The sequence below is a fragment of the Excalfactoria chinensis genome, chromosome 2 (assembly GCF_039878825.1).
Source record: "Excalfactoria chinensis isolate bCotChi1 chromosome 2, bCotChi1.hap2, whole genome shotgun sequence".
Classification (NCBI taxonomy): Eukaryota; Metazoa; Chordata; class Aves; order Galliformes; family Phasianidae; genus Excalfactoria; species Excalfactoria chinensis.
In genome coordinates this window covers 57,660,076-57,675,395 of record NC_092826.1, presented here as the reverse complement: position 1 = coordinate 57,675,395, position 15,320 = coordinate 57,660,076, and the positions used below count along the sequence as shown (strand labels likewise).

General features: G+C 34.6%; 1 protein-coding gene across 1 annotated transcript in view; it reads right to left on the bottom strand.

Moving 5' to 3' along the window:
- LOC140248793 (dynein axonemal heavy chain 5-like) overlaps positions 1 to 15,320 on the bottom strand; it is a 144,593-nt gene that overhangs the window by 108,668 nt on the left and 20,605 nt on the right. The window contains exons 20-36 of the mRNA XM_072329829.1: positions 15,007 to 15,146; positions 14,377 to 14,528; positions 12,273 to 12,480; positions 11,337 to 11,424; positions 11,101 to 11,224; positions 10,829 to 10,992; positions 9,565 to 9,657; positions 8,059 to 8,262; positions 7,507 to 7,587; positions 7,020 to 7,424; positions 6,722 to 6,840; positions 6,127 to 6,263; positions 5,148 to 5,310; positions 2,247 to 2,358; positions 1,799 to 1,927; positions 711 to 910; positions 440 to 593 (exon numbers count right to left, since the gene is read on the bottom strand). Coding sequence (XP_072185930.1) covers positions 440 to 593; positions 711 to 910; positions 1,799 to 1,927; positions 2,247 to 2,358; positions 5,148 to 5,310; positions 6,127 to 6,263; positions 6,722 to 6,840; positions 7,020 to 7,424; positions 7,507 to 7,587; positions 8,059 to 8,262; positions 9,565 to 9,657; positions 10,829 to 10,992; positions 11,101 to 11,224; positions 11,337 to 11,424; positions 12,273 to 12,480; positions 14,377 to 14,528; positions 15,007 to 15,146 — 2,673 coding nt within the window. The remainder of the gene's footprint in view (positions 1 to 439; positions 594 to 710; positions 911 to 1,798; positions 1,928 to 2,246; positions 2,359 to 5,147; positions 5,311 to 6,126; positions 6,264 to 6,721; positions 6,841 to 7,019; positions 7,425 to 7,506; positions 7,588 to 8,058; positions 8,263 to 9,564; positions 9,658 to 10,828; positions 10,993 to 11,100; positions 11,225 to 11,336; positions 11,425 to 12,272; positions 12,481 to 14,376; positions 14,529 to 15,006; positions 15,147 to 15,320) is intronic.

Genomic DNA, 15,320 nt, shown 5'->3' with positions numbered 1-15,320 from the left:
GACTTAGTTAGGAACCGAGTCCTAGATGCACAGAACTCATACAGAAAAGCAGCCATTGCTTTATCATGTAACTTAGAGCCTACAAACATCTGCAGACCCAAAGAAGTCAAACTTACATATATGAAAGACAGGATAAATTAGTTTTGCATTCAGTAGTACTGAACCCTTTACAATCACGTGATTCACCAATACTGGAAGTTGACAAGGAGAGCTGAACCTGAATTATAAACAACTGTGTTCCTGTAGGCACCACTGAATTCTATGCAGATCAACCAGACAGACCTCAGTCTGGCAAAATTTCTACTAAACTGCCTGTGCACAACACACAAACCTTTATTATCAGACACATTTGTAAGTAAACTGTAATGTGGATAATCCCTTATTACAACCTACTTCCTTTCATTTATAGTTATCATAAATCTTAGTTAACTTATCATACCTGAGGTAGTTGCTTTGCAATGTCTCCACCAACAAACACAGCTTCAAGGTAAATCCAGAGGTTTTGTACAGCAATCCAGTTTTCAATTATTTCTGCTGTATTGCCTAACTTCTGGACCCATTGTTGTATAGTGGACTTAAATGGTGTGTTGTACCTGCACAAACAAGAGTTTTAAAAAATAAAAAAAATTTAAAAAAAGTCAAATATTATCATTGTTTACTTTTGGTTTTGATTAGATTTAAACCATATGTGCATATATTAACTTTTGTACCTGTTGCTCATGAGTGAGCCCAATATCATGAGGCTGTCTTCTATCAAAGCTATTTTCTCTAATGTATCCGATCCTTTCAGAAGGAGTTCTCCTCGTGTTTTGAATTGGCCAAAACTGAAAACATGGGTACTCCATTCACTGATGACGTGCTTCAATTTTGCTTCGATATCCTTTTCTTTAACAGCACCAATGCAGATATCCTATGTAAGATTAAAATAGTAAATTGCATTCCTCTAAGAATAATACAATATACAACTGTAAAGGCAATTAAAATTTATTAGCTAGATCCTGACTTCAGTGTGAGCTTTAGCTAATGAAAATATACCCAGGAAAAACCCCAAATAATTAAGTTACATTGTATGGGATATACTCCATTATCACTGACACAAAGTCACCTTACACTTCTGAGGGTAGATACCCTCAGTAGAAACAGCCCAAGAGCAGAGTGTATTGGGTACAGCTGAAGTTTGATTTTATGTTTTTCTCTTACAATTGGAACAATCAGGTCACTACTACAGAGACCACAGGTTTAGAAAGCAGATTCACAATAAAAATGAAGTTTGAAACAGTTGGGGTTTTCCTTCTTTATTTTTAGCTGTAATTTATCCTTGCAAAAGATGACAATGCCATAAAATGAATGTGGCAGTATCTTTGTGTACATTACACAAACCTTCTTATCCCTCTGTTCTCTTGAGAAGAATGTTTGAAATACAAATGAACCTTGTCTCCCTTTAATTCTATCTATCCTACTTCTACCACGTTCCAAGGATTTCAAGCATTTAGCAGGATTGGGATTACAGCCACTTTCTCTCTCTGATGGGACATTTAAAAGGAATTGAAAAAAATATAAGAAAACAGATCTTAAAACAAAAGCATGAATGAATCACCTACTTTCAAAACAACAGAATTCCTTCTATGGTGAGGCTAGAGTAATACCATCCATTCATTTCATCCTTCTCCAGGATAAAAGGAAATAAATTAGTCATCACAGCTACCAAACACCATGCTACAAAAGATATCTCCAACTGAAGCCAAATTTGTTTAGGTTACGAAGCTGACTAGATAACAGGACAGAAAAGTAAACATACCTCAATATCTTCTTTATGTTTTAATAAGGAGGCATCCATTATGTTTTTCAAAGAGAAATTTTCAGAGTCAACTTCAAAGTGATGTCCAGTTACTTGTGCAATTTTTTCCCAGTGTCGAGACATCATTGCCTAGAAAAGTCCATAGGGATTAGGAAAGGTTTTTAAAAACAATTATTTCAGGACTAGAATGATCACATATTTTTTTCATTGTATCAGTTAAACAAACAGATCTTTATTTCCATTCCACTGCAAGCATTAATGGTTTTTCTCATCTCATTACAGAGCTTTTTGTTTTACTTTTCTGTGACCAATCCCAGCTAGATTTTTGTCATAAAGCTGCTTTAATCTATAACAAAGAATTACAGAAAGCATCTTACAGTCCGACAGTACAGTCATAAATAGAGTTTTTCAAATTAATGTTATCTCCAAATCATTATGCTGAACATGCCTTGTTTGCCATCATTTCAAGCAGGGGACAGCATTCGGTGAAGTCATCGATTTTCTTTTTTAGGTCTCGAAATGCTTGCCATTCCTTCAGAGCTTTTGGTAGCTTACGAATTCTTTAAAGAGAAGAAAAAAGAAAAAATATTTGATTCCCCATAACCACAATTATACAGTTAATAGTACAATATATTCTCATTTTCTGACCAGTTTAAAAAAACAAAAACAAAACAAGATCCAGCTACAAGCTTGAAGCATAAAATATAGCTGATTATTTCTGACTGCAGGCATGAAACACTGCTAGAGACAGGAAAAACTCACATTAGATTAGGCTGGTTTCCATTTCAGTTGAACTGAAGAATGATAAGTTTACCTGCAAACTCATGCCTGAACTTAAGCCTTTACAGTACTGCCATTTTATTTGAAAACTGAAAATACACTCTGTTTTATGAAGGGGAAAATGATTAAAAAACATACATTTTTTCAAGCAAAATAAAGTGCACCTTAAAACAAAACTGATCTTTCTGTAGGCAGAAATCAAATAAATCCTATTATATCACTAGTTTGTATGAAAGACGTTTAAACAACAGTCTTCCTCTATGAATGATTTCAATATGAAAAATAAATGAAAACGAAGAACGTCAAGCACTGTGAATTGTCACTGCTCCATTTACCTCTAACAGGTTACGATAATTTTCATCTGACAAAGATATGGAGCAAAGACTGACAGCAGTTCTTTTATAGTTCAGCAGCATAAAGGAGAAACAGCATGAACACAAGTCATAGCCAAAAAAGATCCTTCAAAGACGCTTTTCATTTTTCACAGCCCAAAATCAGACAGATGTGTCACACTACTGGAGCACATGTGAATCCTTCACTGCCTGCTACTACGAGGTAGATAAACATATGCGTACTGTCATAGCACTGCAATTTTCTCTGTACTCTTTCATCTTGAATCCAACAATAGACAATATCAAATGTACCAAAGAATAAGTATTGCAGATAGATAGAAAATTATATACAGATATGTGGATAAAGCTTTGTGAGACAGTGCATAGCTACTCCGATGTTGAGGCACAACAACAAACTTTCTTACAATGGTTTTCTTAGGCTAGCAATTGGACAAGGAATCCCTTCATTTCACAAAGAAAAGTGATGATAAAAACATTTTCCTTTGTTTTGATCTCAGTAATAACTTCCAACAAGAAGTTCCCGGTGGTGCACGGTGTTAGAACCGCCGCTTGCAACACCAGAGGGCCCAGGTTCGAATCCCCCTTGTGGCGCAAGGGGTAAAACTGCCGCTCTGCTACACTAGAGGGCTCGAATCCCGGGAGTTGGACTCGATGATCTCTAAGGTCCCTTCCAACTCGCACGATACTATGATACTATGATACTATGATATGATACTATGATATGTACTACATTAACAAACTACTGCATTAATCGGGTTTAAATTACATTCTTAGGTTTACTAGACATTCTCTTTAAGTTATACCAAGGTTAAAGATATAGGGAAATTTTCATATAGTTGTTAATTATAAATTTCAGTAGTGTTTCTTACCACATTCCTTTTCAAATTGTTTCCTTTTTATATTAAAGCATTTATTATTTATTATTATTTAAGATGGAATTATTTGTACCTACAGTCAACTTCAAGATTCTTCTTTTCATGGTAATTTTTTTTTCTACTGTACTATCTTTCTAAAAGGATTAGCAGTGGATAATCATGCCACTCCATGAAAAATAAGTAACTGTGGAAAAGAAGATGATGTAGATTGCAGAATTGTACTGAAACAAAATCAAGTCTTCTAGGTACTACTGAAACGCAGAAGTATATCTATTGTAAATACATACATCTTTACTATTATTAAAAAAAAAATAATAATAAATAAAAATGAGTTGGTTTTGCCCCAAAACTGAAAAGCAGTTCACTCCAAAAACAGAAAAAAATCTCCACCCCACCCCTTCAACATCTACACAAGTGGCCCTTGATAAAAGGGTGACATGCTCAAAATACTATGCAACTAAAAAGCCTGAGGACAAAAAAAAAGTTTCCATGCTTTTCAAAGACTTGGGATGAGATAAAAAGCACAGATTTGATCTCTTGAATAATACGCCTGAAGTTACTCAAGTGTCTCTCAGGTCAAATTTTGAACACAAAATCAAAAGCTGATCTGAACTGTGCATGTTCCAGAAGAAAGGATCTGCAGAAGAGAAGGGTCCTCATCTTGAGTATGAACTTGTCTTGACAGAATTCACTGAGAAAGTGATCAGAGACGCTTTGTAAAAAGATAAAGAAAAGGCTTCTACAAACCTAACAAAAGAACGAAAACAGTTAGTCTATTTTCCACTAGAAGAAAACCATAACATCTTTTTTTTCCCCACTAGATGAATGTGATAAAAATATTGCATAATTGTTTTCAACATATTTCTTTCTGATGTACAGTTTGTAATTCCCATTAAGAGCAAAAGAGAGACTGTTCTCAGGGAATGGATGCTGAAGGACTTCACGACTATTCTCTACTTTTGTATGTAACAAAAATCTTTTCTTTTTTTCTAGCAACTCTGTACATGCTCTAGGGACAGAAATCAGAATACAAAGGAAGCTGTCAGAGGGAAAATAAGCCAAATCCTGTTGGTTCACAAGTCTTTGCCTCTGTACGAACAGGGGAGCAATGAGTTGGATCAAGGACATCTTGCAGACCCAGCCAGGGCTGTTCAGAATCGAATGTATCTTCACCAGTGTAGTAGGAAAAAAAAACAAAAACTTTTGTGCTGAGCACTTAAGCAACTCTGAGTTTTATATAAATCAAAATAGTTCTTCTACCCAGAATAATTTTGACAAGATAGTTAACATGAAAAAACTGATAAATAAAAACGGTACATACGTCACCAAATAGCAACTTACTTGTTTTGAAAATCCAGAAGCTCATTGTTAATTTTTTCAATATTCAGATCACTCCAAAGTATTTCACTGTATCCATTGATACTAGCAATAACTGAATTATAAAGACTGTAAAGTTTCTGAAGCAATGAAAGCTCACGTTTAATTTTGTGCAGTTCAGGATACTCTGAAATTTTAAAAGATGAAAATTGTTAATGTTAAGTAAATACAACCAAATACATGAATGTAAAAACCCACATATTTCTAAAATGGATACTTAATTGTTCTATGAAATCAGATTTGCAGTTTTTAGTGCCTAATAAGGCAAACTTTTCGTGGTTGCATTACAGAAGGACACCAGATTTCAAAGCACAACAATTATTTATTTATTTATTTATTTTAATAAATATTCCTTACTACAGTATAATTCCATCTTACAAGGGTGAAGGAGACAATATTGAAAAAGGAGATGAAAAGGTAAAATAATATATTGTGGTTTTATACAAGAACTAAAATATTCCTTATCTCAGTTTATACAATGCAGAGATTGAAGATGGGTGGGGGAGAGGAATTAATTTCAATACAGAAACTTGATATACGTTAAGCAAACAATAAAAGACAATAAAAGCATTTTAAAAGATCCCCTCAGATGAAACATTTTGCTTAGTTTCTATCATACCTGTGGGGCTGTCTAGTTACATATATCATGCCTATGTCTTCAGACACAAAAATACTGAATTCAGTATTTACAAACTGAAGTACTTATCACACTTTAATTCATACGGTAGCATCCAAAACTAGAGGTGTGCCTGATTAAGAATCATAAGAATATTACAAATTGCACAATCCTAGTGAATCAATTATATATCTAGCTCAGGGACTATATATATATATATATGTATATATAGATATAATATAATAATTATATAATAATATAATTTTTATATATCTATATAAAAAAATAGCCCATTGGGCCAAGTATCTATATTCTCTGAGAACGTACCTGTAATGGGAAGACCAAATAATTCTTCTCCACCAGAAAGAGAGATATACTTTGTCCACAGTTCATCAAATTTAGCTTGAAAGAGCTGTAACCTCTCACTTGCTTCATGGGGAGGAACATTTTCTTCACTGGGGCCCCTGCAAAAATAAAAAAATAAGAATTTGCGATTCAGTACAAATATCAGCCATGCAGGTTTCATGAAGCACAACAGAACACACTTAATGGATAGTATTTAAGATTTTCTAATGTTTTGGGTTGTTTTTTTCTTAGGACTTTTTACAATAATTACCAGAAGAGAAATTCAGAACAGGAATCTCTGCTAACTTCCAAGGCACTACCTATTTATTTAAATATATGCCTTAGTGCTTTGTTGCATTTGGAACACCACAAAAATCTGGATCTGTACTGATTATCAAGTCTAGCACTGAAATTGTACAAGCTGATCTGTGGCTGTAAGAATACCTTATATTATTCTGAAATCTGGCTTTTTTTAATCAGTTCTCATATCAGCATTGATGCTGTGTTAACTCTTTAAATGCACCTCTTTGAACAATCACTAATTAAGCTTAATTTTACTGTACCACAGTTCACCTACTTTTCATTATAGTCTTTGCAAAATTCTGCAGTATCAGTCTGGAATCTCTGAACACCTCTCAGCAAATCTGTTTTCATGCCTGGCTGTACCTTCAGTAGCATATGCTCAACCTGCAGAGCCTAAATGCAGACAAAGAGAAATAACAGGCATAAAAGAAAGAAAGAAAGAAAGAAAAAAAAAAAAAACAAAAAACAGAATTTTTAGAAAAAAATTGTTTTGTTCCACTGTTTCAACATAAATTGTCTAGAAATAACTGCTGTAGCTGTCATTTGAGAAACAAACAATACACCAATGATACCTGTGTGTTTAGGTTCTTCCAGGCATAAGCCAACCCATCAACTCTTTCCATGTTTCCATCCTGAAAGAGCAGATTGTATCTCTGAAGCACAGAATAAGATTCTTCAATAGGTCCAACAGTCATGTCAATTTTAACTTCATTCTCTCGAATTTCCTTTAGAGCTTCCATTGCTCCCCGTACATCATCAAGGTCATAGATAGGCCTGCTTAATTTCTTGCTAAGATTTGCAATGAATGAGTAAATTTCATCCATGTCTGTGGCAGACCTTTCATTCAAAGCTAATCCAAACATTCTTTGTCTTGAGTGGCATTCCTGAATGAGGGCTATTTTCAATGACTCTGTTGCAATATGCACTGATGCCAGAACAAAGTGGTTTGGCAGTTCTCTGATTTGCAGTTCTAATTGCTACGGAAAACACAAGTGATCAACTTTTAATTTCACGACAATTTTTTGAACAGTTCCTTCTTATTAAAGACATAATACTTACAGAAAAGTATCCAATTTGAGTTTGGAACTCAGCTATTGTTGGTTTAGTCTCTATGAATTCCTTCACTTTTTCCTCTGGATCCTACAGAAAAGTTTATTTTAATTATTACTTAGCATTGGTATTGCAATAGTCTATCCAGGACTCAGCTGTCTGATGTACTGTGCAAACACAAATAATCCCTCTTAACAAAGTTCAAATTAAAAGCATTAAGCTCCAACTGTGTCACTTGATCTGCTTTTCCTGATTCTCATTCTTTTTACAGAACTTGTTATGAAAGCATTTGAAATCTACCTATAATTCAAATGCAGACACCAATGAGGATATCTATTAGTCTCTGCAGAGGTAAAGGCTTCACTGCCATCTGGGTCTCGATAAATGGGCTAAACAAAGGGTTCAATTACAGAAAAAATAATCTTCATCCAGCTCAGTGACATTCACCTACAGTAAGCACAAGTAATGCTTCCCAAAGAGCACAGTCTCCTTACAATACCCTCAAGAGTATTTAGAAGATTTCACAATACAGACACATATTTCATTAAATACACATCTAACCTTATTCCAGATGCCTGAAAATTCAGAAAAGCTGTTCAGAAGATCCAATGCTCTAGATTTTAGAGACAAAATAACTGTATTTAGTTGAATCACCACTTTGTTTACATCCTTATGCTCGATGATCTGCTTGTCTAAAGGCTTCAGTGCCAACATCCTGGTGAATTTGTTCTCATCACCTAGTTCTATGGCGGCAGATTGTTCAGCCTGGCATAAATTAAATGAAAATGAACATATATACATTAGTTTAATTTAACATTATTTAATGCACAATAAGACACATACAGTGGGTACTTCTATGAGTAAATAGAAAAGTGCAAAGGAAGAATCCACAAGGAGACTCCCTGCTTGCTCCTAGCATTCATTTTTACAAAGCTATAGTTCTAGTGCTAATGATAATTTTAAAAAATTAAATGCCATGTGGAGTTCTTTGTTAATCATCTTCAAATGACTTCAGTAAAATATCTGGTACATGGAAGTACAGGTGTGCCAATTCCACCTCCTATACAATTGCTCAGGTCTTCCTTTCTTTGGCAGAGAACTACAAAGAAAAGGAGGCTCTGGGGGAAACTTATAGCAGCCTTCCAGAACCTGAAGAGAGCCTACAGGAAAGCTGGGACATTTTATAAGTTCATGTAGGGACAAGATGAGAAGAAATGGTTTTAAACTGGAAGAGGGGAGATCTAGACTAGATATCAGGAAGAAATTCTTTGCTGTGACAGTGGTGAGACAGTGGAACAGGTTGCCCAGTGAGGCTGAGAATGCCCTCTCCCTGTATGCATTGAAGGCCAGGCTGGATGGAGCTTTGAGCAACCTGGTCTAGAGGGAGGTGCCCCTGCCTATAGCAGGGGGTTTGATCTAGATGGTCTTAAAGGTCCCTTCCAACCCAAACCACTCTATGATTCTGAGATCCCTATTCTTGGCCAAAAAAAAGCATGGAAGTTAATCTAGGGTTGGCTACCTAGAAATAAGCAAACAATTCTTGGAAGAACTTGTGTCAACTTGCTCTCTCCTATTTGCTTTTTATCATTTACAGAACTCAAATGGTTCTTCTTATGCTAATGAGCTGAACTGTATTTGTTTATAATGTCATTGATAAAACATATATACAGCATTTACATTAACACTGTAGCTGTTTTATGTAGCCTGAAAGTTTAACTCACAATATTTGGCTGGGAAGACTAGTAAGTTGTGTTAGTAGCACACATGGATAATGCTGGTTTTCATACATCATCCACAATGTCATCATACCTTAACAGTATTTTTAAAATATTTTTATTAAAGCTATTTTTTATTTTAACAATGAAAAACTTCAAAACATTATTTTTATGAATGTTAATCTTTGCTCTTCTGTTCAATTACTTGATCTGAAGACTAAGAACGGCTTAAAGTAGTAAAGAAGCCTTCCAGATTACAAATCGAAGTATTATTATAGAACACATTCATAAGAAATTGAGAAATGTTCACCAAAATATTGAAATTTTAAAACAATCAAAATAAAACACTCACCTGCTGCTGCTTATGATGTAAGTAAGCAAAATTCCAGAGAGGGATATCTTTAGCTATTGATAACATTATATTTACTGCTTTGTTTACAGCACTCTGAAAAGAGTAAAACATCTACTTTGAGCACACAGAGAGATCAGAACAAGTAAGAGGTGGGGAGGGGGGAAGGAAAAAAGGAATGAAGGAAAAAAATGGATCTCTGTCTTTATCAGAACTGTTCTAATACGCATGCAGTAGAATCATGCAGAACAGATTTTGTTAGGGGAAAGAGTAGCCCACAGAGCTTTGTCATTCAGACATTCTACTTTCATGTGTTCTTCAAACAAGAATGTAGGAGAGAAAGAGAGATCTATAAATATTAATAATGAGCCACTGAGGAATCATAAATTAAGTACTATTTCACTTTACATTGGTTATAAACATAGCTCTTTCTATATATATAAATATATAATATAAAATAATATGAATACTATATTTCACATTCACATCAGAATGTCTGAATAAACTTGTCTGAATTTGTGATGATGGATTTTGCAATTTATACAGGCAGCGATATAAATTATTATATAAATTTTCTACCTATGGTATTTAAAAATTACACTTTGTGGTCTGATTTACTGACAACATCAAAAGGCTGCAAATGAAATCCTCAGGAAGAATTCAAACACTGATTTTGATGGCAACAATTCCAGCTGAAAAATCTTCAAGTTAACCACATAAACAACTAATACTTTCCAAAGACCTTCAGAGATCATAGCAGACTGTAAATACAAACATAAGTATTTTGCTGAACTAGTGCAGGTAAGTTTAAATATTTCTTTAAACTCTTCCACAGTTCAGGGCTCCAGACTTGTAATATTTCTCTTTATATTTAACTACAGCATTATTCTGAATATTTCAAAATGATAATGTCTTTTTAAACTCTGAAAGTGTTTAAGGAGACAAGGAACTCAAACCAGTGTAAGAAGGGAATTAATTTATTTATTTTTTTCCTTGCACTTGCTTTGAAAACATTTTTAATGGGCTGTGAACAGGACTTGATCAGTTGGTTGATTCTACTGCATAACAAACCTAATTGGTGGTTTTGTTCTTAGCATCCAGTGATGTCATATGAACTCAAGTAACTTTTAATCTTTTCTTCCACTCCCTTTATTGCTAATACAAGATTAAACTGGCAAATCTTATTTTAAAATAATGCATTAATCCATCTTTTTAACAAAAACAACTGAGATGTGCTTTTTAACAAAAACAACTGAGATTCAGATACCTGAATATCTTCAAGACTTGGTCGAAAGACAACATTAGGAATAGCCAGCTGAAATTCAGTTTTGAACATAGGAACCCTATTGGTCTCCACAGACCTTGTCATCTGATATCTAGAGTCAACAACATGCAGTCGATGTCTCAAAGTCTCCAAGGAAATCTTCATGCCTAAATAAGTACAATATTTAAGTTATATTTTTTACCACATTAAGCCAGGGGAAAAAAATCTTCAAGTGATATTAAAAAACTAAACAGATGTGAAAACAAAAGACTCACATCTGACTAAAGAATCAGTATTCTTCTGACAAAGCTGTCCCATGAGATAATAGCAACAACAAGACATGCATTCTTGGCAGCGTGTTTTCTGTTTTGCGTCAAGATGTGTACAGGAATACAAATCCTGAAGAGTTAAAGGGAAACTCTTAGACAACAATATTATCCACTGTATAAATGAAATATCAAATATATAACTAGATGATAGAAGGTTATTTTTAATACTGTAGAGACCTTACCTCTGGGGTTCTTCCAGCATCTGCTTTCAGCCTGTGCTTAAGAGTGTCTACCAGTTCACATGCAGCACATTCTACCTGCTGACTCTGTCTGCAAAAACAACCTTACAGTCATCCACATCATGTCAAACGTAAGGAATAATCTTTAACCTCTTTATAGACGCACATCCTCAGCACCACTGCATTCTAAAGCACTGTATATGCAGGGAGAAACCCTTCAACTTTTCCCTTTATTTCTACTGCTTATTCAAACACAGAATGGAAGGCATTAAGATATGTAGATCATCAGGAAACCCATTCATCAGACTCCATTATATCTTATTCAACTTGTCTTCATAATAATTAAAGAAAAATAAGTTCTTTTCTGGCTGAAGTTTAAAAAAGAAAAGCAGACTTATCAAGACAATTCAGTAAGAGTTAACTCCAGTAAGAAGTAACTTTAGCTATCTTTTTGATGTATTTTCTGACTCTGAAATCAGAAATAGTAAAGAAATAAATACAAAATGACTATCCTGTTTTGCAAAATGTACATAGACATGTTCTTTGGAGAAGAACAGAACAATTACTCTTCCATGTCCTGGAAAACAAGCACAAACTAAAAGATTTGCAGCCTGGGTAAATGAGAAGTCTTACATGTCTGAGCTAGCATTAAAAATCAAGCAGTTAGCAATGAGATGACTGTTCAAGTTTTATCCAGTTCTATTTTCCTTGCCCTTCAGTAGAATGCCATAAGAAGAAAAACACAAAATACTAAATGCTATAAATGTAATTTTGTATACTGTATTCAAGTTACTTGGAAGTTCTGAGGCTATCATTTTGCTTTAAACTAGCAGTCAGTAAGAATAAAGTTTTTAAAAGTACATTCTCTATGCATAAATAGTAACACATAAATATTTACTCCCAAATCAAGCCTTCAAATCTACACAATAATACACCTACTGAGAAAGTTTGCGAGCCGTAGAGACAGCAAGATTTTCTGTCTGTTCCAAGAATGTAGATACATCTATAGGTTCGTCTTCTGGCAAAATGATCAGAGCAGTGTTTGACATATCATCTAGAACTCTTTCAATTCTGCACTCCAGGGTATCAGCAGCTTCTTTGACTATAAAGTCCACCTCCCTCATGGTACTATAAACATTCTCAATAACTAAGCAAAGAAAACAAAATTAAAACAAATAATGTGAAATACATACCTCTTAAATCTCCCCAACCTACCCCAAATTATTACAATGAAATGAGGATTTAACAACAATGGAATAAGGAATTAAGGCCTGAAACCAAAGCATGATGGACTCACTGTACTTTGGAGTCTTTAAGAGAAACCATTTTTCAATAAATAACACAAGAACCTTCAAAATATTTCTTCTGTATTAATACTGGAATGAAGAGGATTAACAAAAATCACTGGGGAAAAAAAAAGGAGGACGCAAACATACAAAAAATATTCTGGTTCTTCTAAAGACCTACAGAGGGAAAGTTGTCGTTGTAGATTCAGTGGCTGAAATTCCTCAAGGCTACATACAGGTTAAGCCAATAGATTTTTTCTTTAACGTGTATGAACTAATTTAACTTAGAAAGTGACAAAGTGAATTCCTTAGCAGACGTGTTTACTAAACTGAGTAAAAATGATTGTTTCTGAAAAGAGTGGATAAATTCTTTTGTTGTCTTTTATACTTAATGTAAAAGGAAAGAAATAACTCATTGGGCACATTTTGGTTATTAGCAGACAGTATAATCTGAATGATCAGTACTTCGTCTTACTGTAAGTAGAATTAAATCTAAAATGGTGCAGTGCTACAGTTGTCTCTAACAGCTGAATGTTTAAAATAGAAAATACCATTTATTGCTGTTAGAAAGTTAATGATTGAATCTTGTCTTTTTTATTGACTAGAATGAACAAATGATCCAGCTAATTCCTTAGACACTTTTCCTTTTTCAATGCATATAAATTAGGTATTTTTAAAACCATTTATTTCTCATTTTCCAAGTTTTAGTCTAGAAGGCTGCCACAGGCTCCCATGCTTTCAAACAGAGGGAAACCTTGTCTTTTTGATGTTGTTGTTGTTGTTGTTGTTGTTGTCTGGTCAGATGAAGATCAAGTAAATGGCTAAAAGGTAGCCAGCTCTGCCTTAAGCAATGGCCAGAGCCCTTTGCACTAGTGTCACATGGCGCAGTCACAAATGTTGCACAAACCCACACCTGCATCTGTTCTGGTTTTTCTTGCTGCTCTTCATTTTGAAGAGAAAAGTGAAAGCCCAGCATCAGTTTGCTTCAAGTGAGAACTGATTTACAAGCAAGAGCTATTGTTTTCTCACAGAATCAAACTACAAAAGTCTTGCTAAGAGCTTTATGTATGTCCATTTCAATGACAGTAGTATAGAGTTAATTTTATGCTGTACTTGATGAGGATGATATTCTTTTTTAATAGCTGTGTTGGAAAAATTCAGTGAGCAGTTGAGAATTTTAAAAGTTTTCTTAGAATGAATAGAATTTGGACAGAAATCTCTCCCTTACTATTTTCATCTTTAAATTTAGTCAAGTCTACTTCAGGATGTTCACCACCAGTTAAAAAGACCTCTCTATAGAAAAGATAAGAGTCATTATTACAGCACCAAATATTTGTTCTCTTGTCTCCCACTCTTGCATCAATCAGGCTACAGTTATCTACCTAAAGCAAAGAGGTCAGTCCAGAAACCATTTTTTCACAGAGAAATAAAAACAGAATGCAGGCATAAGAAGAAATCTAGATTTTTTTTCCTTGTGTGGACTTACTTACTTGGAAATAGATCAGAGAAATACTGATAGGGAAAAAAGAAAAATGCACAATAATTTGAGAGGTTTGATGTGACAGTTTAAATTAAGTGAATGAGAAGGTATGTGATTCAGAGACACAATGCAACACAAGCCCTAATCATATGATGTAATGTTACTCACTCAAGTTTGCAAGACAGCTAAAGAGCTGAGGCTTTACAGACCCCCACATCAATACATTTCCACCAAACAATATCATCTACAGCTTACCAATACTTCTCTTCCTACATACATTTATTGATATTTGAAGAAGTCCAGGACAGCTGTGTCATGCCTGGAGCAAGGGCATCCTCAACTTGCCCTATGAATGGCTTCATTAATGGTTTCAGCACAACAGGAATTCCATTCAGATGCTCTTTGTAATTGATCAATAGATTCTGGAGACTGTAAGACACGGTCGTGTGTAGAATGTGCTTATTTCAGATATACAAAACACACAAAAATCCAGTCACATTTTCTGTTAGTAAGAGTTGCACGTCCTGATCCCATGTTAAAATTAAAGTCCCTCCCAGTTCTAACTAGGTCTCTTTTTCCTTTCAAACACTGGAACCAGTCTGGAGAAATATTTGTTTCCAGGAAGCTACTTAGGGCAACTTTCTTCCAAAAGCTCCACAACAGAGCTCCATTAACAAGAATTAGAAGTCAGTGCAGCTCAGAAGTCAAAGATACACAACAGGTTATTAACAGGAGCTGCTGCAGAAAAATGGTAACTGTGTTCTATGCCAGATTAAAACCATAACACTAAATATTGTAACAAACAGTGTAGTGAGAGAGTCTATTCACAGAATGCAGAGTATTTTTGCAATGTTGGTTAAGGCAAAATTAGAGTCTGAATATTCACATCCAGAAAGTGTTCACTCACTCCATCTGATGTCTTTTAATCTGTTCTTCATCAGCACACAATCCAAGGACAACATCTGGAACTTTAAAATTCATTTTTTTCAGGTACTTAGTTTCATAAAGTACTTCCAGGACCACTGGATCCAAGTTTACGAGCAATTCCTTCATATAGTGGTAGTGTGGGGGGGAGGCAGGGAGAGAAAATAATAAAACAATATTTTAGTAGTTCAGTGATTGCATGCAGTTTGTTACATGTGGAAGATATGACAAGATACAGAGGACTGGACAGCATTTTTTAATTTGATCCCCATGTTGCAATTTCTACAAAGATCTCCA